This window comes from Quercus suber, unplaced genomic scaffold, assembly GCF_002906115.3.
Source record: "Quercus suber isolate HL8 unplaced genomic scaffold, Cork oak 2.0 scaffold_307, whole genome shotgun sequence".
Classification (NCBI taxonomy): domain Eukaryota; kingdom Viridiplantae; phylum Streptophyta; class Magnoliopsida; order Fagales; family Fagaceae; genus Quercus; species Quercus suber.
This window is the reverse complement of record NW_027069763.1, coordinates 1-25,184: the sequence shown is the minus strand read 5'-3', so window position 1 is coordinate 25,184 and position 25,184 is coordinate 1. Positions and strand designations below refer to the sequence as shown.

At 32.5% G+C, this 25,184-nt stretch overlaps 2 protein-coding genes, 1 long non-coding RNA gene and 1 pseudogene across 19 annotated transcripts; 3 read left to right on the top strand and 1 right to left on the bottom strand.

Moving 5' to 3' along the window:
* Positions 1-2,888: 2,888 nt before the first annotated feature.
* LOC112006872 (uncharacterized) lies at positions 2,889-7,268 on the top strand. 15 transcript variants are annotated; one of them, XR_010632663.1, is made up of 5 exons: positions 3,139-3,456; positions 3,605-3,659; positions 3,761-4,184; positions 4,327-5,968; positions 7,092-7,268. XR_010632663.1 is itself a non-coding variant. In XM_065782589.1 (4 exons), the coding sequence occupies exons 1-3, from the start codon at positions 4,005-4,007 to the stop codon at positions 5,960-5,962; spliced, it is 363 nt and encodes a 120-aa protein (XP_065638661.1). In that variant the 5' UTR covers positions 3,148-4,004; the 3' UTR covers positions 5,963-5,968; positions 7,075-7,268. The 15 variants fall into 15 exon arrangements, 2 of the variants coding, with proteins under 2 accessions (XP_065638661.1, XP_065638660.1); XR_010632661.1 differs by having other exon boundaries at positions 3,139-3,474; XR_010632658.1 differs by adding an exon at positions 2,889-2,953 and having other exon boundaries at positions 3,237-4,184.
* Positions 7,269-8,520: 1,252 nt separating this feature from the next.
* On the top strand, positions 8,521-14,443 carry LOC136071375 (uncharacterized). Of its 3 annotated transcripts, XR_010632655.1 has the most exons (5): positions 8,521-8,876; positions 9,105-9,166; positions 9,632-9,797; positions 13,306-13,361; positions 14,160-14,443. It is a non-coding gene; the product is annotated as an uncharacterized LOC136071375 (long non-coding RNA). The 3 variants fall into 3 exon arrangements; XR_010632654.1 differs by lacking the exons at positions 13,306-13,361; positions 14,160-14,443 and having other exon boundaries at positions 8,524-8,876; positions 9,089-9,166; positions 9,632-9,917; XR_010632653.1 differs by lacking the exons at positions 13,306-13,361; positions 14,160-14,443 and having other exon boundaries at positions 8,528-8,876; positions 9,632-9,917.
* A 258-nt stretch (positions 14,444-14,701) lies between these two features.
* Positions 14,702-22,014, bottom strand: LOC111996608 (putative pentatricopeptide repeat-containing protein At1g26500; annotated as a pseudogene).
* A 75-nt stretch (positions 22,015-22,089) lies between these two features.
* LOC111996609 (LRR receptor-like serine/threonine-protein kinase SIK1) lies at positions 22,090-24,237 on the top strand. The gene is made up of 3 exons (XM_065782599.1): positions 22,090-22,308; positions 22,464-23,465; positions 23,581-24,237. The coding sequence occupies exons 1-3, from the start codon at positions 22,090-22,092 to the stop codon at positions 24,235-24,237; spliced, it is 1,878 nt and encodes a 625-aa protein (XP_065638671.1).
* The last annotated feature ends 947 nt before the right edge of the window (positions 24,238-25,184 follow it).

Sequence of the window (25,184 nt, the reverse complement as noted above, 5' to 3'; positions counted from 1 at the left end):
AGTCCTATTCAGTGTACTTTGGTCCTATTCTGTCCAATTTGGTCTCATTTGGTCCATTTTGTCGACTTCAGTCTTATATGGTACATTTGGTCCATGATGTTCCTATTCGGTCCTATTCTATTCATTTGGTCCACTTTATTCTATTTGGTCCAATTCAATCCATTCGGATCACTTCAGTTCATTTTAGTCCATCTTGATCTATTTTGTGTACTTACATAATGGGAAAAGGCATATTTAAATCGAAATTTATTTTTAAAATATTTAAATCTCAAACTCGTAATATCTAAAATATTAAGTGTAGTATTTATTATTACTACATTTTTGTTGAGCCAACTTAGTGTAGCATTTCAATCCACTTTGGCACAGTTAAAGTTAAGTGAAAGTATTTCTAAACATAGAGGTTATGAATATACACAATTTAGGGTAGTCATTTATCGTTACTTTTAAATGAATTGCATGAGGTTGATTATGCATTTAAACAAAATAAATAAATATATACATGTATGTATGTATGTATGTATAATGTTGTTGAGGTCTAAAAAGTTATAACACCAAGCCCCAAAATAGTATAGTAGGTGAACCCCATATGAAAGGATTGAGCTCATCACAAGAGAATGGTAGGCCCAAGTCCATTAAAAAAAAAAAGAAAAAAAAATTTAAAGTCTAGAACCCACAAAAGGAAAGGCCTTTGGACCCATGAAACGAAAGGAAGAAAGGAAAAAGCCTACCTTGCCAAGATCAAAAATCAAAGGGAGTCTAGTGGGAAGAACTGGGTCGGGATACCCAGAGGCTGCCAAGGGCTCGAGATCCTCGGGACGTGCAGCACAGCTAGGATGGGATTGAGATAGCTCAAAAAGAGCACCAAGAAACACAAGGAACGAAGAACAAATATGTCCTTGTCAGTCACCCAATGATGCAGAAAGGAACTAGAAGGCTTGGAGAGTAACGATTCATGAACAAGGGATTGGTATCTCGAGCAACCCAGAAAGAAGAACTATAAAAGGAAGTAGCTAGGAAAACCTTCAACATGGTAGGAATGGATTCGGTTCACCTGGGAAAAATGACAAAAAAAAGACAGCCAAAAAGCTGTGTCTGAAAAGGTAAGGTTTAAAAGTCTTGAAGGAAGAGAGATTGGAGGTCAGCTCTATAAGAACACCCTAAAATGGAAAGTCAGCAAGAGGCTTTTACGAAAACAGCACCAAAAGAAGAAAATTATGAGAAACAAGGAAATGACTAGTCATCAGAGTGGCTGGCACAATAGGGGCTCTTGTACCCAGGGGAGTAAAGGAGGGGAATCAGTGGTACTCCGAAACCCTAGAATGACATTATAAAAGTGGAAAGCAGCCAACATTGAAGGGGGCATTTAGCAACAGTGAATCAGAATAGAATCATTGAGAAAACTCTGTCAAAAACTCAAAGAAAGTAGTAAAAGAAAGAGGAATATCGCCCGGTATCCCGAAACAACCACTATTAAACATACTTGGATTCAAAGTGATTCAAACTTTGCAAGTCTTAAAGGCTTAGATAGCCATCTAAGTATGTAATTTTTGAACTTATTTGGACCTTGTGACACGTCTTAGTGAGCACATTGTAATTTACAACCAATAAAAGTAATGAAATACTTCACAGTGTTTTAAGGATCCTTAACAATTATTTTGTCTCTCTCTTTATTACATTGTTCCGTTATTGTTTCATGCTATTCAATACATATATATTCTTGCTTGCTAGTATGTACATATTGTAAGATTCTTGCTCTGTGCACCACTTAGTTTGTAAACAGCCCATTTAGCTGCGGTGAACCAAGCCCAGTCCCTTTAGACAACAACTAAAAGGCCTAGGGTCCTTTCTTCAACTTGGGCCTGGACACTGTCCAAAAAAGGACCCTCACAAATGTTTATTTAAATAAATTATCCAAATTATTCATTCTCTTAAAAGAGATTATCATGATAATCAAAACTTATATCAAACTTATACTGAGTATGTATAATTTATTCTCTAAATTTATGAGAGAGAGAGAGAGAGAGAGAGAGAGAGAGAGACTCCTTGTGATGGGAAACCAAAAATTTCAACTCCAAAACGTATGAATCCAAAATAAAATTTTAAAAATCACAATGATTCATCAATATAAAGTAATGGTGCAAGAAAGAATAAAAAGTCAATAGAAAGATAATAACCACTTTTTCAAGAGAGAATAATAAGAAATTTACATAAATATGAGAAGAAAAAAGTTAAAAAAAAAAGTAATAAATACTAAATTATCCAAGTCATGTTATTTAATAAATAACATTATACTTTTATATACTATCTTTATAATGCAATATGATAACATCTATAAAAGTAAAAATAAAAAAGATAACAACTTAAAAAAACTAAACTTAATCACATCAACCCAAAGTAGAGTTCTAAATAATACAAAAATTCATCAACCTAAAGTAGAGATGCAAGAAAAATATTTTAAAAAAATTCACCAAAAATGAAATAAAAAATGAGATAGAGAAAAAGAGAGAAATAACATTTTGTGTGTGAATACCTATAAATAGAATAGAAAACAAATTTGTATATCTAATATCATATCATATCATATACTATATATAATAACAGAAACCTTTTAACGAGGTGCTGCCATGTTTACAATTTAAAAGGAGAGATGCTACGTCTACAACAATTTTACAATATTTTTACAACAAATCACAGGTGGCTAGTTGTTATTGGTTCAAATTTTAAACTAACACTAAGATTACTTTTTTGCCCCAACAATAACAACCAGTAACAACCTGTCACTTAGAATTTGTTGTAAAAATATTGTAAAATTATTGTAGACATATCATTTCTCATTTAAAAGGCAATAAATTACAATCTTTCACTATGTAAAACACTGTTTGGAGCCTCTGGGTATAAAAAGAAACTAACCACTTAAAAAAAAAAATGCTTCAGATCGTCGGAACCGGCTCTGGTATTTTCTCTATATTTTTAGATTTGGGTATGAAATATTACTTTTTATTGAGTTTTTTTGTGGGAAAGGTTTAGATTTGATTTTGGTTTTGATTCATTTTTGTTTCAGGCTTTTGGGTTCTCCATGAAAATGTTTGTTTCTCAAATTTTCGATTTATTTTGATATCACTAAGCCTTTCCCTGTTTTCTAATATTTGCGTTCATAGATTTTTTTTTTTTTTTTTTTTTTTTTTTTTGGAGGGGGTGGTTTTGATTTGGAAAACATCTTTTGATCTGTTTGGCAGCATTAAAACACCTTTTGATAGCCTTCAGTATAAAAGAAAACAAACCGCTTAAATCAGTAAATTGCAAACAAAAGGAAAGAGAACAGAGTTCGTCAGAATCGTAACCCATTAGCTTAAAAGAGAAATTTCTAGAACCATCACTATCGGTTTCCCCACCGCTGAAAACAAAACCCTTCGGCCTGTTTTTCTCAAAGGTTTCACCGACTTTGAATCTTTCGGGGTACGTATCAGATCGTTGGTAAGATCACCTTGAATCCTCATTCTTCACTACTCTCTTCCTATTTTGTTGTTGTTGTCCTAATCTACTTGCTTATGAATAATTTGTGGTTTTTGTTTCCAAAATAACTTTGAGGCTCAAATGTTTGTAGGAAATTGAGAAAACAAACAAGGACATTGGGGAAATTACTAGATTTTCGATTTGGGGTTTGTTATTAATTTTGGGATTTGGGGATTTTTAATTAGGGTTTGCTGCAATTATAGACTTCAATTCCTAATATGTTTTCCTCTTTGGTTCTTTTTTCCAGGGAAACACCATAGAAGATCAAGTTCTACCTAGGCTTTGTGTCTCAGCGTTCTGAGGAATGTAGATATTATTTTAGGGGAACCAACATATTTATAGATTTGATTTTTATTTGTGACTTGGGTGCTGATCTAGGTCTAAGTACTCAGATTTGAGGTTTTGCATTCCTTTAACCAATTAACTGAAAGTTACTGCTTCAATTTGGTTTAAACATATTGTGATGTGAATTGTTCATTGTCTTGGGCAACATGACTAATACTTTTGGAATTCCAAACTGCAATTGGGGAGGTGGTGGAGATATTGGAAAGAAAATAAATGATGGTGGTGGTGATGTCAATGGTGACGAAGATGATTACTTTGATGACTTTGATGATGGCAATGAAGGGGATGGTGGAGGCCTGTTTAGGAGACAGAAATTTCTTGAGGAGGTTATAATTCTTAAATATGCTCTTTAGTAGATTAAATGTTTTTTGGGTGCTGTTTTTTTTTTTTTTTTTTTTTTAAGATGTCTATGAGTGCGGTTAATATTAGTATGTTCTGATGCAGTAATAATTTTGTGCCTTTTATCAGCTTTTTGGTCATAAATTCGTAGATGCAGTGTTAAATGAATGGCAGAGGACAATGATGGATTTGCCTGCTGGATTCGAAAAAGCTTATGATATGGTATGGTATTTCTCTAACTATGTGCTTTTGGCAAAGAATTATCTCGCCATTTACCAACTCAAATTTTACCTCCAGGGTCTGGTTAGCTCTATTCAAATGGTAAATTTCCTAGAACTCAATGCCCAGTCAACTACTCCTAGATCTATCCCCCAAGCACTTCCTAAAGGAATGTCACAGGCATTTGTTGGCTGGTGAATATGCTTCCCCTAATTCGACATCGTTGGCTGTCAAAGTTGCAGAGTTCCATATAATACTATGCTACATTTACCAAAACAAAGAATCTAACTGTAGATATACAAGTATAAATCCATTAGCTCCATTTTTTTAGTAAAGCCACATTGTCTCAGCATATATATAAGGAAATTCCAATTGATGTAATCATGGGCCTCCTCAAAATCCAACTTACATAATACTCCTGGTATGGCAAATTTCAAGGGAATCAGTTTGAGTTGTAGTCTAATTACATTGCAGTAAAAGAGTTAGGGGCCTTTTTATAAATATGAGAGCTCGAATTCAAACTAATCCTAATCCTTTTATTAAGTAAATTCTAACCCTGCATGTCAGTTTGTAATTACTGTAATAAAACTTGAACCAGTGAGTGCCAAATGACTAAGATGGACTCTCAACTAAAATTCCTTTTTCAATCCGAATGGGCCTTTTAATTGATGCAAGTCCTTAGACATTAGTGGAGGTCTTCCAAAGAGGCCCTTTATTTGAAGCAATGCAACTATTGTGTCACAATCATTCTAATCTTTTGTTTCATAGTGCTTACTAAGATTTAATGAAATTTCATACATGATATCATATTATCATGCAATATATAATATAAGTTGCATCCTACACGTGATTGCATCAGGTGATAGCTTCATCTATACTGCATTATAAGTATATTAAAATGTACTTATCCAAGGGAGGCAAGTTAACTCTTTAAAATATACTTATCCAAGGGAGGTGAGTTAACTCTTTTTATGAACACTCTTTCCAGTTTGCCTACTTTTTTCTTTCTCTTCATTCTATTCCGGTGGAGGTGGTCGATTGAGAAGCTACAGAGAGATTTTCTTTGGAGTGGCATTGATAAGATGTACTTTTATACATTGCTAAAAGTATAATCAAACTTAGCTAATCAGAGTTGTTAGATTGCTGAATAAATTGTCAATCTTTGATGTTTATCAATGCCACCTCCAAGGTTTGTTACTTTCCTCTACCTTTTTATGTTTATTTTGTTAATCTCGGCTCATTCACTGGGGTTTTTCTCTCATCATCAATGCAGAATTTCATACTAAATTTCTTCTCTTTGGTTATATTAGTCCTACCTTTTATTGCTTTGTTCTTTTTTATTTTTAATTCATTTCTTTGTTTCTTTTGTTACAATTTTATATAGTGCTAAGGTTAAGGTGTACGTGACCATATCTGCATTACAGCTAATTTCACATCATGTTTTGCTGGCTTACAGAGGGCTGAGACCTTGGGAATTGTTGAATTCCCAATACTAGGCCGCATCAGTAAATTTGCTATTTCCTGGGATTCTTTGATTCGGTTTTGATTATGGGTATGTTGTTTTGGTTTGCTATATGGTTTTTTTTGTTGTATTTATTTTGTATTTGTTTTCCCTCTCTATATTTATTATATGGGCATTGTAAACTTTAGTTAGTTTTGTACATTAAGAAACAGTAAACAAGTTCAATGGGCAATATAATCTTTGGGTTTTTATATGATCAACTGCGAAATGTTATGTTGGAGCTGCTGCTATTTTGGATTTTGTGGCGATTTTATTTTTGTTTCAAAGGTTTTGGTTAGTATGGTTGTTCAAGATTGCTGAACAGGTGTCTCATTTTAATTATTTTTTTTTTTAATGAATACCACAAAAAAAAAAAAAAAAAAAAAAAAAAAAAAACTGACAATCTGTTTAGGAGTAAGCTGCACAATACCCCTGAGTGTGGTGTGGTGTTAATTAATGGATGCAACCACAGTATTTGGTTTTGTGTTTGTAAAATAGAGAAGAAAAAAAAGTTTATTAATGGCATAGTATGTGGAGGTTGCCGAGCATTAGAAACCTTAGTGCAAGTATCTATAATGTGTTAGTGTTACTTATTCATTTGTGCATCTAGGTTTGTTTCTATTTCAATTTCTAGGAATTAAGTTGTTATTTGGTGGATTGTTTCTTTGTTTTGGGGGAGTGATGGTGTGAATATGTAGCTGATGTATTTTCTCTGAAATGTGTTTGTGGATTTGGTTGTGTGAAGTTAAGGTAATGGGTTGTTGTTGGTAGTGATGGTGGTTGTGGCCTTACCCTTCATGGACGTGTTTTCTATTTATTGTGTTTTTGTTATTCTGTGGATTGCTGTTGTATTTTGGTAATTAATGTTATTGCTTGAATATCAATAATTAATACCATCACTATAACTGGAAGTATCTCCCATCACTATCACTTTTTTTTTTTTTAAGATAAACTTTAGCTTTGGGAAAATTTTTGTCTAAATGCTATGCTTATGTCTTTTGGAGATTAATATGCATGTCACCAATTAATTAATTCACAAATTTAGAAGAATAATACCTTATTCATGATGTGATCTTTTGCCCCTATTTGTTAAATAAGTGATTGTGTTCTAATTCTTAACCAAATTATTCGACTCTTGAAAATTAAGGCTATTTTAGTTCTCTTTGTGTTTCAGATCTACATGAAGCTACAAGAAAGTTGATCTGGAAGACAGTATATGACAAGGCATTGCATCTTCTACGTTTATAGATATGGTCTTTTTCAAATTTCAATTTCCTTTGATTGATATGGATTAAAATTCAGATTGAAATTGGTTTAAATAGAACAGAGCCTCAAAGTTGAGTTTTTATTATATTGTTTCATTGTTTGCTCTGTTTTGAATTGAGTTCATTGTTGTTTCATATGTGATTTTGTTAGAATTGGGATTTTGAACTCAAATATTATCTTTCTCCAATTTTATATACGAGTATTTGGAGAATGCGGAATGGATTAAATAGCCTTAGCTAATAATCAAGGTCATTGCTGTGGCAAAGATCATTTGGACGGCCAGTATCTGTGCCTCTTAAAACCATGCTAAAAAAATTACTCTTGCGTAGTTAGTTTGCTTTGCACTTATGGTAGTGTGTATATATATTGCATTTTTAGCTTCCGTTGCCCTTATGGCAGTGCATATATATTGCACATTTTTATACAAAATTGTTGCTTTGTAAACGGCTCTGAATCAAAAATTGTGTCACTTCCTATTTTGGTGAGCCTCTATTGAAAAAAAATAAGAATTTTATTAAATGCAAAAGGCACCTGTGAGCTTATCTTTAAGTACTTCAATGCTAATGGTGATGAAAAAAATCTCATTCTGGCCGTTTGGATCCTCCCCAAGCATGTATAGATAGAGTTAAAAAAGCGAAACGTTGTGCCTTTCACGTCTTCAGGATTTAAAAAATCAAGCATTGCACTCCTTCGCCATTGAAAGAAAAATGCTTTAGGAACCGTTACATTTAAAAGAAAAAACGCTTAAGCGGACTGTTGTCTGCCAACTTTTATCAATCAATAAACACCGTTTATAAGTCTTTCAGTCAATTAATAGAAATCCAAAACAACATGATCTTAGATAGTTGCGAAATTAACTACAACGGCCATCTTCCATTCAAAACCTCTCTTAATTTATATTTACCTTTTGAACCATTTTTTCCCTACAAAAACAGTGATTTGAAAAATAATAACCTTTACATTTCTTTAAAAAATTTCTTTTATATTGCAACACATATTGATGACATGCGAAGTCAAGATTTTTAATCACAACAACATAAATATAGGGTATTATATTGCATGTTTTATATGAAAGACAAAAGCCAAACCTATCAAAGGATTTTTATTGTGATTGTTGTAAAGCTGATCCTAAATCATGAAATAATAATGTGCATTGCGTGAATTAATCACTAGCTATATATAATGGCAGAAGCCTTTAGTAGGTGCTGCACGTTAGAAAAAATGACCCCTTAAAATACTGCAACGTTTACAATTTTTTGATTTTTTCTTTAAAAAACCGTACGTTGCGTTAAATTACATTGTTTTATTTCCAGTGTAACTTCGCTTGACAGTTTTATGTATATTAAAATAAAATAAAATAAAAAACCGGTTAAAATAAAATAAAAAGCGTTTCAACTAGAAAAACCCTAGCGACACTGCAATACAGAGAAAGGGAAGGAGAAAAAGGAAAACCTTGCGCCACACTGGAGATTCGTACGGCCGGCCATCGCCATCCCCTGACAGACTTAGACCACCGCAACCGGCACCCGTCAAAGTTAAATACGATCAAACGTTCTTGAGGTACTGAGATACGGAGATAGAGACAGAGAAAGGGAGAGGCGATGAAAGCAGAGAAAGAAGCAGATGAAAGGGAGAGGCGATGAAAGAAGCAGAGAAAACGCCAGAGTTATTAGAGAGACATAGATACAGTCCGGTAAGATTTTCTTTTTCTTTTTCTTTGATTTGGGTAGAAGACAATATTACAATTCCCTTTTGTTATTTCACGTGACAAACCCCCTGACCAACATAATTATTCACGCAATTGCATCAACCATATTAAGGGTTTGCACTAAACACCGTTCAAAGAAATATGAGAGATTTGTTTTCTTATTAAGGTTTTGCTTTAAAATTGGTTTTGATCAATAGTCACAATCATAATTAGAGAAGAAGAAGAGAAAGGCGGTGGAGCAAACACAGGCAAAGCAGGGGAAATATTGCCAACAGGTATAACCCCAAAAAATTGAAAAACAAAATTGTTGGATATTGTTGTGTTTTGCTATATAAAATTATGAATGAAATAATTAATTTTTAAATGTGAGTTTTAAAATTTTTTTAATGTATTTTTCTCTTATTTAATAAAACTCAATTACTGGATATGTAAATTCAAGTGCTATTTGGGAAGACGGGAAGTAGTTTGTTTCTCATAATATTTCCCAAGTTTTTTGTTTTTTAATTTTTAAAATTTATATATGCTTGATTAGTCTTTTTCCTCCTATAACTGATGCTTTGATTTTAGTATTTTGTCTGTTTATTTGTTATTAATTTTTCAATCTACCTAGAGAGGTTTAATTAATTTTTGGTTGGTTAGGGTGCTTGGTTGACCACATAGCATTTGCTGCTAAACATGTTGAAATTCTTCTTCTCCTTTCTTATATGAGACATTCGGTAATTTTTCCTATTTGTTTGTAGGACTGATTTTTCTATCTGTGTATAGAATAGAGCAGAAAGTAGAAAAGGTGAAGAGAGAATCAAAAGCATGTCCAACAAAGGATGTAATTTCACCATGATTGGTTAGAGATTTGGAATTGACGGAATACCCCTTCCCTTTCTTTAAAACAATCTATCACTAACACAGGTTGTATTTCTTCTTCACCTTTCTTATATGAGACACACTGTACTTTTTTCTATTTGTTTTTAGGACTTCCATTGCTTCTGTTAAATACCTCTTCACACTGATCTTATTTTAAAATAATTTTTTATGCCTTTTTTTAGTGTATACTTCCATGAACAGCATGATGATTAGTTTTCTGTGCTTATTAATTATATGTTACTGAATCACACTTAATACATAATACTTCTTTGGCCTTCAAATAGTGGCATGCATTGATCTCACAACTGATATGGTTTATGTATATTTTTAATCTTAAATTTTCTTTACAAATTGTTTTATCTTAATTGATTGCACCTTGAATTTTACATATGATGTGTTTGTTAGATTACCAAAATCTTCAGTTTTTTTCATTTTTTTTCTCTGATTTTTAATTTAGTTGCTTCTTTATTCTGCAGCCTTTGAAATGAATTGGTTTTGCCTAGAATATTTGGATTCATTTTTTTAGGGTACTCCAGACTTATAATTCAAAGGCTACGATATTTAGATTGTTTTAATAGTTGGGCTTGTAATTAATCTCTTATCCTATTCTCTTCAGTTAGGTTTGTTGTCAATTTAGGGATTTCATTGAAATAAGGGAAACAACCTAGAAGATCAAATTCTAATTGAATTGTTCTTAGGAATTTTCAGTTTTGGGGTTTTGTCCCTTTGCTTTCTTGAATTTTTTTTTTTCATATTTTGTTTTGCTTCTGTTTTTTTGTCTTGCTATCTGAGTCATTAGAGAAGAAGAAGGGTTATTAGATAAGAAGAGAAAGGTAGTGGAACAAACACGGGCCAATAAGGGAAAAGGTTTTTATGGTGATTGTTGGACAATCGGCGTTCTGCATGCCCAACAACATGGTTTTTATGCCCTGAATTGCCACACCCTTAATCAAACGGCACCCACCTCAAAGAAAAGATGAATCCCCTTCATTCGGTAAAAGAAAAAATGGCAAAATAAAATCTATTCCTTCTTCCAATTTTCAATTTGACACCCACTCTTTCGCTTCTTTTTTGCAGCACCAATACCCAAGGTCAGCATTTTGTTACTTGATGTTTTATATTCTTTATTTTGATGCTTTCTTCCTGATTTATCATAATCCTTTTTTTTTTTTTTGGTGGCATCATGGGGTTTAGCCCTTTAATATGTGTAGAAAAAACATGTTTACCCTTGAATAATGGTGGATTTTTCAATGTTGCTGCTCTGACCATCTATTATCTGAAACTAAAAAGTCTAAAACCCCTTTAATGTTTGTGCTAAAAAGTCATGTTTTCCATTTGATTGTATATTTGTTTAAAAGAATGAATGAATTTCTTTTAGACAGTAAATAATGTTTTTTTTTTTTTTTTCACTTATTGAATTTGATTAACGCCTTTTTTTTTTCCTTTTTTTTTTTTTTTTTATTTTCTTAATATAATGAAAGATGCATAATGAGCATATGTGCATATAAAATAAATTTAAATGTAAATGTAAATATACCTTAGAGGGTATCAATATTTTAGTAATGATCTACATGTCAAATTAAGTTGCATTTTTTTGTAAATCATCTACAACATTGGTGGTTCACTTTAGGGTTAGCAATCAAGATTCATGAGTAACCTTGCCCTTTTTATGGACTAAATTTTTTTTGAAATGTCTTTAAAGGAATTTCAATTCCAGGTTTAGGACCATGAATGATGGGAATATGTGGTGTTGGGAGAGAAAACGACACAATGCACATTCGAAGGTTTGTCTTTTTAATCCCTTACAAAATTGGACTATTAACTCCATATGCGTGTTTTTTTTTTTCAAAGCAAATTTGCATCATTGTAGTTTCTCTTTTGGTGTATTTTACCCCACACCATTTATGAGGCCCGAGGTTCCCAAAATGATTTGGTGGGTGAAGGAGATTCCTTTTGATGTAGCTTTAATGAACCAAACACACATCTAAGATTTGGTGGTAAAGTTGCTCTCTCAACTATATCTACTCCTTGATTTCTTAGGTTGGTTTTTGTAGCACAGATTGTCATCACCTCTGATTTTGAAGTTGGCCCCCTGTTTGATTGTCCCTTTTAATATTCATAAATCATATATATTTTTACAAAAAAAGATGTATAATCCCTAATGAACCCCACCCAGAGAAGTTCCAATCTTCAAAGAAATGTGTCATATTGGGTTGTTATATCTTTTGTGACAAACTCTATTGAGAGCTTGAAATCAAAGTATATATAGGGGTTAGTTACTGTGGAGATATAATTACTTTATAGAAGAACCTGCTTGGGTTTCAACACTCTGTATTAGTGTCGTAGTTATGAGGTTACTTGGGATTCTAAGATATTTTGGCCTTAATTTTCTTAAACTGGGGTTGCAATTGCTGAACATATTTTATGCTTTACTTGCACAGGGTAAAGTTTCAATATTGTTTATCTTCAATTAATGAGGAAGTCTTTGTAAGCATGACTGCATGAGTCATTAGCTCACGTTGACTACAACCATGTCCTTTGTAGACATTGCTCATCGTTCTTATCCATTGAATAGTTCGGTGAACTGTTTGGATCGCAGCAATGTGGGTGGTTAGTTGGTATATCTTGTGTAATCTAGCTCCCTGTCTAGAAATTTTTGTTCTCTCATAATAAACTAAATGTTATTTTTATTTGAGAGAGATAGATTGTCTAATGTATGCTTATTAAGAAAAATTTTCTTTTTAACTATTAGTTAGGAATGAACAGCTTTTAGCTTTACCGTTTGAGTTCTTAAAATAGAAATAGTATTTTTCACTATAGTAAATAAAAAAAATTCCCGCGCATTGCGCGGGTCTGCGACTAGTTTTTCTTAAAGTCTGGAACTTCACTTTTTAATTCCATTGTACCTTTTCCTTTGTCTTGGTATTTTAAAAGTTTATATGTTTTCATTATAGATAAAGTCTATGTATATAACGAAAGCAGTTGATGAAGAAGAAATTAGTATGCATGTATTTATATATATATATATATATTTTATTTTTTGTGTCAGTAAATGGGTAACATTTAGTCAATGGGATTTGGATCTGAATTTGATGTGGTAGCTGTTCCTAATTGGTAGACTCTCTTTTGAGTCTAGATTGTTCGATTAAAATTCCCAAAGAACCAAAACAAATTTTTGTTACTTGCCAAAACTTGCAAATCATCCAATCCTATTTCTTAAGATATTTGGATCAGTTTGGCAATTGAATAGTGCTTAATAGTACTATTACTGTTATATTTGTACTCCAAGCGATTTTACTAACAATGTAGTACCACCTTAGTACCATAGGTTGCCTATTCTCCATGACGCTGGTCACTACTATCTTAATTATTCTCTACATCATTTTGCATATGTGACCAAATTTACTTCTAGATGTTTTATGGATGGAATGTGTATAGGAACTAAGTTTGTATTTTGTAGAACGTGTTTTACATTGATGTTTATTAGGATTTATGTATTTTCAATATCTTTTTTTTTATTTTTCTTTTTTCACGTGTTTTTGTGGTAGCACAGAAGCAGATAAGATCATTGGTTGTTGTTCAAGAGGAGTTACTAAATTAAATTGAAAGGTCAGGATAGCGTAATTTTCCCTTTGTTGCTTTTATTTTTAAATGAATGTCTTTCTCATTTGTTAATGGTTGATAATTTAAAAAAAAAACAAAAAACAAAAAACAAAAACAGTATATGCAGATTTTAACATATGTACTCTTTGTAACCAAAAAAAAAAAAAAAACTATTAAAATTACTTTTGATCCTTGACAATGTTATCATAGAATATATATATATATATATAATGTAATAGTAGTATGTCAAAGATTATATATAATGCAATGGTAGCATGACAAAGAAGGCAGATGATAATGTTTGAGAAGAGAACCAAAAGAAAATGGCATGGAAGACGAAATAATTTCGAAACTGTGTATTAGAAATGGTCCTACACTAGCTAGGAAAAACAGGAGAATGGTCATGGGAACAATTGGAACCATCTTCTACTAGAGTTTCATTTATACTATGTTTGATTTAGTTGCTCCAAAGGAATGGTCAATATGCATATATTATGCTATTTCTTGAGGCGCCAATTAATTAAAGCATTAGTCATTGCAGAAAATAAAAAAGTCCATAAACATTTAGAAAATACAAATGACATAAATCTCTTAAAGTTTTTTATAAAATATTTTAGAATTGTAATGATACAATGTTTATACAATCAAAGTCTGAAGTTGGTTGATTTCAACACTCAATTAAATTGTATTATGCTATTGCTAGAATTTCATTGTATTTAGAATATATATCCTGAATATTACTTTTAATTTTGATCATTGATTACAACTAATTGTGCTCTAAAGTGTTTCTTTATTACATTACAGGGAAATTTTTTCTTAGACAATCTGACAACATTCTTAAATTTCCTGGATTAATGGTCTGCATTTAGGCGAAACTCAATGTTTTTTTTTTTTTTTTTTTTTATCCCGTATTTCTTTGTTTGTTGCTTTACATTTTCCTTTGGTGTAGAATTTTGTGAGACTATTTACTGCTGTAGTTTGATGCATTTCATGGATTAATACTACAGGATTTGAGTATCATAATATTTTAAATATTAATTATTGCTGTAGTTTGATGCATTTCATGGATTAATACTACAGGATTTGAGTATCATAATATTTTAAATATTAATTATTGTTTGTCGAAGTTGCCTATATTTGCTTCTACAAAAAACAGAGACAACTATAATCTCTCTTGGACCACCATAATTTTATTTTGATAATCTTTTGGACCTATGGAACATGTTTTGAATAATAAATTATTGGAGTAAAAAACACATTAAAAAAAAAAAAAAAACACTTCTGTTTGCTTGAGTGCGTGGGTGCTAAAGGAATACAAATTTTCTAAATCTATTTCTAAAAGGTCTATTTAAAATTTTGTTGACCACCACGAAATTTCAAGATTAAATTTGGAAGTCTTTATGACTCTGGATTCGCGTCTTCTTCTTGCAAGTAATTATTTGATTTTATATTTTTGGTATTATCTTAATGAAAAAATGTTTATATTTTAGTTACCATGTCTTTTGTAATAAATAAAAGTATCCTGCACATTGTGTGGGTTATAAGCTAGTTTATAATAAGGGGAGGTGGATAAGAAAAGTAAAAAATAAAGGTATGCATTGTAGGCTCACACCCTCTCTTTATCATCTCTCTAAACACTTGTGTTGCTTCACTTGCCCTTCTTAACTTTAAAAATCCTTTTGTCAACCCATGGTACACATTGACATCCGGTTTCTCAATCTCTGCCACAATCCTATAAGCCTCTCTAACTCTCCCTCTCACCAAAAGCCCATAAATAAGTGATGCCAACGTTAGATTATCGACCTGAATACCTCTCTCACGCATTTCTTCAAACATTATGCATGCTTGCGCATTCTTACTCCTTTTGCATATCCACTCAATCGCAAGCCTATAAGTTGAAAGACCCAATTGTCTATCCTCATTGTTCTCATCATCTGAAATAACTTTAATGCCTCATCATACCTATTACTCTTGAAATGGGTTTCCATCATTTTCTCAACCACATCAATATATCTGGCTGAAACCCTTCATCCACCATCAAGTTCCAAACCTTTGAAGCCTCAACTAAATCACCCACATCACAAAAACCCTTTATCAAACACTTACATGTAACCCCACTTGGTTTAATCCATTCTCTCAACTTGGACACGACAAACTTGGCCTCCTCAACAAGTCCATTCCCACACAAAGTCTCAACCACCTTATTCAAAGTCTCCTAGCTATACTCATACCCACTTGCATTCAGAGAGTGGAAAAACTCCACGCACTTTTTCAACTCCTTTGCTGCTGCCAAGGTGTTAAGCGCAATCCTAAAAGTCTTATCATTGACCAGATGACGCCGTCCCGTCTCATGGAGAAGCTCCCAAAAAAGCTCAATGTTGCGTGATTCTCCAATCACGTCAAGCAACTTGTTGAAGGAGACAGAGATGTGAGTGAAATGTGAAGTTGTGTTGGCTTCTGTGTATTGAAAGAAGCCGTAGACAAGTTGCCATGAGTAAGGGAACTTGTTGCAGACTCAGAGGAAGAACTCGTGGGTGAGGTGGTTGTCTTGGTCAAATTGTGACTGGCAAGCATGAAGCATGGAGCTTGGAGTGGAGTCTTGGGTCTGGGGAGTCTTGTTGCTGGTAGAGGATGGTGCAGACTCGGAGTAGGTGATCAGGGTTGGGTGGTGACATGGTGGTAATGGGGTTGGAAGGTTGTGGTGTGTGAGTAGAGTTGGTGCTTAAAAAAAAGGGTCCCAATGGACAACACAATGCCAATCAGCAATATAAGTTTCCAGTGAATTTTTAGACATTGAACACTTGGAAATGAAGAAAGCCACAGATGGAATAAGATTGAAAATAATATCGCATACAACTCTTTCACATTCAAGGCACTTCAATTAACACACTACTACTAATGACAAAGAGAATGAAAAAAACCCATTAAAATTACCACCATAAGCAAAGTTTGGAAGCTTTAATTGATTTTCCCGCGGTTTCTGAGTAATTAAACAAAGGAAACAAGTGAGAGAGATAGAGAAAGATTAGTACCTGGAAGATCAGCACAAACGCAAAGAGACAGAGCAGTAATAAAATCAGGGGTTGGGTTTTTCTTTAGTAGAGTAATCCTTTACGAGAGAATTCACAAACTTCATTAAGAATTAATAAAATAAAAAAAAGAAGGTAAATAGCAAATTATGCCTCTAAAGTTTGGAGATTTTTAGATTTTACACCCTAAAATTTCAAAATTTGAATTTTACCCCCTGAAGTTGGGAGGTGTTTGAATTTTACGCTCTTAACTTTTCAAAATTTGGATTTACTCTTTAAATTTTAGGGATGTTTGGATTTTACTTTCTAAAGTTTGGGAATGTTTAGATTTTACAACTAAAGTTTCAGAATTTATAGGTGTAAAATCCAAACATTACCAAACTTTAGGAAGTAAAATTCAAATTCTAAAATGTCATGGTGAAAAATTCAAATAGCTCCAAATTTTGGAGGGTAAATTCCAAATTAAAGGTGAAAAATCTAAACATCCCCAAACTTTAATTGTGTAATTTGCAATTTGCAAAAAAAAAAAAAAGTTTTATGTTGTAAAATTTGGATTTTACTCTCTAAATTTTATGGATGTTTGGATTTTACTCTATAAAGTTTTGAGCTGTTTAGATTTTACAACTAAAGTTTCAGAACTTTTGGATGTAAAATCCAAACATTACCAAACTTTATGGAGTAAAATCCAAATTCTAAAATATCACGGTGTAAAATTCAAACAGCTCCAAATTTTGGAAGATAAATTCCAAATTAAAGGTGTAAACCAAACTTTAAATGTGTAATTTGCAATTTGCACCAAAAAAAAAGTTTTATGTTGTAAAATTTATAATAAATTTAAATTTTTCTAAAAGAAGTGTTTTGTTAAAATTTTATATTTTTCCATATGGGTTGGATTTGGAGTAGTAAAGAAACACCCACTCTCGACCCGTTCTAATTTGGATCTTTGAAGCTAACAGCCTAACACCAACATACGCGCCATTGGAACTAGGGCTTTGTGAGAAACCTGCTTGACTCACTCGCTTGATTCAATCCAAAATAGGTTTTATTTTACCCATTAAAATTGTGGGTCAGTTTGACATGCGGGTTGATTTTCTTTTTCTTTTCTTTTTTTGACCTGTCAAGAATGAGCTTGATCCATATATCTATATAATTATATATGTAGGCATAAAAAAAAATGTATTACTCATATTAAAAAGCTTTTTTTATTCTTTTTAATTTGGGGGAAAATAAAGAATTGTTTGAAAGAAGATCAACAAAAAGTTCTATTTTTTGGCCTAATCAGAGAAATTCCAATATGAGTAAATGTATCTTGTTAACTCGCACAATCTTTCCAACTCACTGGATTGAAAGTGCCTAAATTTTCAATTGATATGTTAGTTATAAATTTTGGTGGGTTAAACATCCCAAATCCATAGCCCTTGAAGTGGAAGAAAAGGCTATGGAAGAAACAATTGCTTTTGCTTGGGACATGGGGATCTGGGATGCTATATTTGAGAGTGACTCCAGGTGGTTGTTAATGTCTTGATAGGCAATTCAGTTCCGCCCATTCAAATTGCTAATAACATTTCGGGCTCTTTGTCTCAGATTCACCAGTTTCACAGCTTTCGCTCTGTGCAGTTTCTAAATGTTCCACACATGGGAATAAAATATCTCATGCTCTAGCCCAACATGCTAGAGACATTCCTGAATTTATCACCTGGACAGAGGAAATTCCTTGTATTGTTGAGCACCTAGTGCATCAAATGTACTTTTTTTATTCTCGTTTGAATGAAATTGCGATTTTTACATTAAAAAAAAAAAAGAATATTAATGTTTAAAAAAAAAGGGATTGGGATTGTGCATTTGTGTCCGGTGCATCGATTGCACTGGACACGTTAGGATGTGGACACTTATCTAGTTTTGAACATGTGTTCCGGTATCTATATCCTAATGCGTAAAAAAAAAAAAAAAAAATAGATTCTTTCAAAATACTAGTGCTTCTATACTTTATACAGGATACAAGATCAGCATGTGACCTAGTCCACAGGAGCACTTAACACAAGCTAAACCCCCTAGAGAAAGGTGATAACATAGTCATTAAACTTGAACTAGACATGAACCTAATCTTAGAGTTGGCTTATTAGTTCTCTAGTTCAATCAATGGGTCACCGATTGAACCATAGGGTCAAATAAAAAGTACATAATTATATAGCTATAATAATAATTTGATAAAACATAAAATAAAATAAATATGTAAATTGAAAAATAGGCATATCCCTAAATAGCTAATTAAAATTAAGTTTAGAAATTAGCCACCTAATCAAAATCATAATTTCACAAATGCAAATCACTTTTGACTCCCTTTTAAGTTGGTATTTCTATCAAATTTACGAAATCTCTAGCAAATTTACGAAATTGTCCCATTTTAAATAGCAAGGAAGTAGAAAAAGACACTATCATGGACCTTTGCATGTAATTTTTTTCCTAGCTACAAAATCTGCTTGATGAAAACAACCCATCTTGGTTGCAAAGGTTATAAAAACAATGTTGGGATTCAGTGGGTAAATCTGCTTGATGAAAACAACCCATCTAGGTTGCACAGGTTACAAAAACAATGTTGGGATTTATTTAGTGGGTTTTACCAATTTAATTGCATGAGTAGTCTAATTAATCAATCAAACCCGCTTACATATTTGTCACTTGGTTTCCAGTTTGATCAATTAGGGCGGTTTGGATTTTATAATTTATGCACAGTGATGGTTTTAGGAATTTGTTTAAGGGTGGTAACTAAAAAACTTAAATTATACGAAATATAATAAAGAGATAACTTGAATATATCAACGTTACCAAAAAAAAAAATGCGCAAATACTTTATTACAATTTCTTTCTAGTAACAAAAAGAAAAAGAAAAAAGGGATTGAAAAGAGATAAAATGAGAATTAAGAATGGCGGTATGAGAGAGAGAGACAGAGAGAGAGATGTGACATTTGCTACAATTGCAAGTCAAGTTTTTAAGAAGAGCAAAATTATTACAACTGCAAAGCCAAAGAGACCATATATAACTACTGGTAGTGCTAAGGATAACTCACGACTACAGTATTACTCGATACATTTTTTTAAGAAAAAATGAAATTAGAGATTATTTTAATATAATAAGTTAAACGAGTTGATAATTTGAATGATTAGAGATTTTTATGTTTTGTTGTTGAATAGTTTTTTGTTGAAAATTTATTCACTTGATGTTCTTTTGTCTAGTCTCCTTTTAGTGAAATTATTGTGAAAATATTGTGAATATAGCATTATTCTTATTTTTGATGAACTTAAATAATTCTTTGACAGGGTGATTAAAATATGTTAGTTTGGCAAGTCATGGTGGTCATTGACTTAAACATGGATCCGCCCCTGATTATGCGTAATACCCCTTTGTTGGTGCATGCAAAAAAGTAAAAAAGCAAAACTTTCAATGCAATCCTCTTGTTGACGGTGGAAATGAATATGAAATTTTAATGACTCATGATAAACCATATGCAATGTAGATACCTATCTATAGGTAAAAAGAAAAAAAGCAATTTATGCAATATAGATACCTATCTATAGGTAAAAAGAAAAAATGCAATGTTGAAAGTTGGGACTCGATCATTTGACTTCTTGGCACTTGGTTCTTCAAATACCTATGACCTATCTATAGGTAAAAAAAAAAAAAAAATGCAATGTTGAAAGTTTGGACTCGATCATTTGAGTATTTGACTTATTGGCACTTTTTTTTTTCTTTTTTGAGAATCGACTTCTTGGCACTTGGTTCATCATCAAAGTGATGATTCTTTTTAAGAGCGTAAAGAAAATGCAATTCAATGGTTAGATTTTCGAAATATATAGTAATATTAATGCTATTGAGTAAGGTTATAACCTTAGACTACATCCAGTTTTATAGTTAAACTTTATCCTTATACTAATATATATATATATATATATAACTTCTCGGTGAACATGCATAAACGTCAAGCCCACGTAACATTTAGGAGAAATTTATGTGCAAAGACTTCATCTACTAATAATTGAGAAGTTTCTTCATAGAAGACTTTGAATTCACGACTAGACTTTCTATTGTTGATGATAACTCAATGTCCGTTTGGTTAGAAATTTCTAGTATCATTGTTTAAGTGTTGTGAAGATACGTGTGAATTAAAAAGTTTTGTGAAAATACGTGTAGAGATGTTTAAACACTGAAAACTGTTATTTAAACACCTTAACCAAACACCCCCTCAATTTCTGATAAAGGAACCCTCCATCTTTTCAACAATCGTTCAATCATTCTTTGAAAATAATTTCCAATAAATTTTAATTAGCTTAATATTAATTCATTTTGTATGGACATGCATGTTTTGTAATCAAAAATAAATCCAGTAATAAATGGTTATTTATGTAGATAGCTATTCAATCATTGGTTGTATTTTAAACTATGTGACTAGTAATTTCTTAAAACTTTTTTTTTTTTGAGACAGTAATTTCTTAAAACTAATTATTCCCTTAAACTAAGTTTTTAGAAAAGTTATAACAATTATTTTTTGCTAAGAGCCTTTTAGTTTAATCGAAACTCTTAGTGTTTTCAATGGAAATATTTAAGATTTACACATTCCTCTCCTTTAATTATTGAATCATTAAAGAAAAAAAGAATAAGAAGTTATTTTTTAATGTGCATAATAACTTTAAACGATAATAGTACATCTTAAAAACATAAATTCATTCTCTGCATGTAATAATTTTTTTTAAAAAAAAATCCTTAAAAAATAATTACCTTTCTAAAAAAAAATCAAAAACCCAATTTCACACTATCTTCAATACCTAAATGCACAAACATTTCCATTACCATGATTTTAGTTGCCAAATAAATATGCAATCCAGATTTTAAATGATTTTTTTTCTTTTTTAATTTTTGATATGCTTATTGCTTTGAAAATTAGCAAATGGTGTTAACTGAAAAATATTCAAACATAATTTAGAATAATTGAGCCCCATAAAAAGTTAATATAATTGTATAAATAAGATATTTTAATTTTAATTTGTGAAATATAATTACAAGCTTTTGTTCAAATTCTACAACTAAACGTATGATTGGAATAATTATTCTATTACATTGCCATTTTAATATGAATTTGTATTTTTAACATAATTTTCATTTAGTATACTAAATGTGTCATGTATAACATTTAGAACAATTAGACAATGATCCATCTGTAATAATCCTACCACAAAAATTTCATAAAAAAATTTCATCACCTACGATAAGAATTTTGTAAACTAAGAGGTTATAAGATTATAATTGACAAGGTTAATTTTTATTTTTTCCTTTCACGTTGTAAGACTCACTTTTCATATTTTTCTACCAAAGGGAAGTTTCTACACACCATACGTGATAGAACTTTTGCCATAATTATTGATAAAAATAACAAAAAATAAAACAAGAAAGATAATTTTTTTTTTTTTTTTAAAAAAAAAGCAAAGTTACATGAAGACTTCATTTACCTAAAGGCAACTGCAGAAAGAGTTGGTCATATATTCTATATTCACAGGCTCGCTTGAGCCTTAAGACTTGCTTTTGTAAACCTTTCCTTTTGTACCGATCGATAGCTTGCAATCTCAAACACAACCATGATCATGGTGATCAGAGGAAGTAAATTTATTCATATGCTAGTTTTTTTTATCTCATTGGGCTTCACTGCATGGAAATGGCTTTGATTGGTGCGGTACCGTGCATGGATAGTGAGCAAGAGGCTCTTCTCAAGTTCAAAGAAGGCTTTAGGGGTGCTTCAGAATCCTTCTCTTCATGGACAGCAGAAGAAGATTGCTGCAATTGGAGAGGAGTTGGATGTGACAACACAACCGGTCATGTGACCATCCTTGATCTCCACGGTCGAGACCCATACAACATATTACAAGCTCATGAGGTAAGTCCTTCTCTGCTTGACTTACCATATTTGAGTTACCTAGACTTGAGCCTCAACGATTTCCAGCAGATTCCAATCCCAGAGTTGATTGGTTCTCTTAAACATATTGAATATCTCAACCTGTCTAATGCCAATTTTGGGGGAACCATTCCAAGTACTCTTGGAAACCTCACTTGGAGTCTCTGGATTTGAGTGGAAATGGCTTTTCTTTAAGAGCCGAAAACCTCAGTTGGGTTTATGGTCTTTCCTCTTTGAAAGTTCTTGATCTGGGTGGGGTTGATCCTAGCAATGCAGAGGATTGGCTTGATGCAGTAAATATGCTTCCTTCTCTGGTAAAGTTGCGTTTATTCTATTGCAAACTTTCCAAGCTTCCTCAAAATCTATATCATGTGAATTTTACTTCACTTAAATTCCTCGATCTCTCGTTTAATAACTTCAGTTCTACAATACCAAATTGGTTGTTTGACATTGGTCATAGTCTTGTTTATCTTAATCTTTCAAGATGTCAGTTGCAAGGTGTGATCGCAGATGCTTTCGGGAACCTGGCTTCTCTCATCTCTCTTGATCTCTCGAAGAATGGCCTCGAAGGTCCAATACCATTAACTTTAGGCCTTTTCCAAGAACAAGGCGAGCTTAACAGATCTTCATCACTGAGAGAATTGTATCTTTCTAGCAATGGATTGAATGGATCCTTGGCACGAAGTCTTCCACAGTTTTCGCAACTAGTTGTCCTGGATGTGGCTATGAATTGCATGGAGGATAGCACCAAAGAAGCTCACTTGCTAAAATTCAGTAGCTTGCGGGTGTTAGATCTTTCGTCAAACTCGTTGGCATTGGAAGTGAGTTCAAGCTGGATTCCACCCTTTCAACTTGAAACCATAGGTTTGAGGTCTTGCCTACTAGGCCCGAAATTTCCCCAGTACTGGCTTCGATCACAAAAGAGTTTTTCTGCCATTGATATCTCTAATTCTGGAATTGTAGATGTGGTGCCAGATTGGTTTTGGAACCTTTCTTCCAGGATCATGAATATGAATCTGTCTTTCAACGAGCTCAAAGGAAATGTGCCTGATTTTTCATCCCAACTCCAACTTTCACAACTTGATTTGACTAGCAATAACTTTTGGAGTCCCCTGCCTCGCTTCTCCGCCAACTCAAGGGTATTGTTTCTAGCTAGAAATTCATTTTTTGGACATATTTCAAACTCACGTGGAATATTGTCTCTGAATAACTCCGACTTATTTGGATCTATCTTCAAATAATTTATCGGGAGAGATTCCAGACTGTTGGAAATATGGATACCATCTGGTCACTCTCAACTTAGCTAATAACAATCTTTCAAGACAAATTCCCAACTCAATGGGCCAATTAATACATCTTAAAACATTGCAATTGGAGAACAATAGTCTATCCGGAGAAGTGCCTTTATCATTGAAGACTTGCACTGACTTGACTGTTTTGAATCTTGCAAAAAACAGACTCTTGGGTAACGTACCAGCATGGATTAGTGAAAATTTACAAAACCTGGAATTTCTTTCATTAAGTTCTAACTCACTCAGTGGAAATATTCCCACGCAGTTGTGCCAATTGAAATATTTGAATTATTTGAATCTTTCTTCAAATAATTTAACTGGAACTATTCCATCATGTGTCTTTCCTGGCATGGTTTCCTTGGAAGTCATGCATTATCCTTACATGAGTTATCCTTATATGGCCTATTCTGATGGTGTCAAACTCACATTCAACTTTAGGGAGTTTATTAGAAACCATCGTTCTTATTATTTTTCGAACTATTTTTCCTATGTGCTTGACCTTTCATCTAATAACTTGTCGGGAAAAGATTCCCACAGAAGTAATGAGCCTAGGCGGATTGCTATACTTGAATTTGTCAAGAAATCATCTGGTCGGACCTATCCCACCAAGCATCGGTGAAATGGAAAATTTAGAGGTTCTTGATTTATCAAGGAACCGCCTTTCATGCACTATGCCCACTGCCATGACAAATATTCCCTTCCTCGTGGATTTCAATGTGTCATATAACAACTTGTCAGGGGAAATTTTACATACCGGCCAGTTTAGTACATTTCCAGACTCGAGCTATATAGGGAATCATCAAATTTGTGGGCCTCCACTTTCAAAGATATGCTCAAGCAATGAATCATTCGGAGATCCACATTGTAGCATTGAAGAAGGAGATGAAGAAAAGCAAGGCATTCAAAAAGAAGAGCAGTATGGCTTTGAAATAACTTCATTTTATTTAAGCATGGGACTTGGATTTATTGCAGGGTATTGTGCAGGGACGGAACCAGGATTTGAACCTAGGGGGGGCGAAAGCATGAACCAAAAAAATTTCAAGTGACATGGTTTATTAAAAAAAAAAAAATTATGGTAGACAAAATAATTGCACTTTATTACCATAAATAGTTAAGTCAAGAAGGAAATAATATGAACCAAAAAAGTTGAAAGTCACAATATGATATTCAAACCTTTTCGAAGAAGAGAGTAAAAAAAGAAGAGGACTTCGGATCTCCAAATTTTGGATAATTGAAATTAATATGTTGATTTTATCACATTGACCAACTCACCAATATGATAAACCCATACTTTTGGATGCAACTAAAAATCACACTAATGAAGTTTTCAAAACTTTGTTTGAGGATCTTAAAAAATTGGGATATTAATATTAAGAGTTGGCAATGCTACATCATCAATATTGGCTTCTAAAAGAATTTTGCATTTTATCTTTTGAAAAAAAATTTAAATATTGTAATTGACTTTCCCATAATTTATAAATCAATTAAAAAGTTATATAAATTATTGTCACCCCCATAAGGGAATTTATTTTTCTATGAGATTTTTTTGGTTATGAGTTGAATTTG

Coding starts and splice junctions, on each gene's coding strand:
- LOC111996609 (XM_065782599.1), top strand. CDS start 22,090: ATGGCTTTGATTGGTGCGGTACCGTGCATGGATAGTGAGCAAGAGGCT. Junction 22,309..22,463: donor ACATATTACAAGCTCATGAG/GTAAGTCCTTCT, acceptor AACCATTCCAAG/TACTCTTGGAAACCTCACTT. Junction 23,466..23,580: donor GCTTCTCCGCCAACTCAAGG/GTATTGTTTCTA, acceptor TTATCGGGAGAG/ATTCCAGACTGTTGGAAATA.
- LOC112006872 (XM_065782589.1), top strand. CDS start 4,005: ATGACTAATACTTTTGGAATTCCAAACTGCAATTGGGGAGGTGGTGGA. Junction 4,185..4,326: donor GACAGAAATTTCTTGAGGAG/GTTATAATTCTT, acceptor GCCTTTTATCAG/CTTTTTGGTCATAAATTCGT. Junction 4,420..5,872: donor TCGAAAAAGCTTATGATATG/GTATGGTATTTC, acceptor GCTGGCTTACAG/AGGGCTGAGACCTTGGGAAT.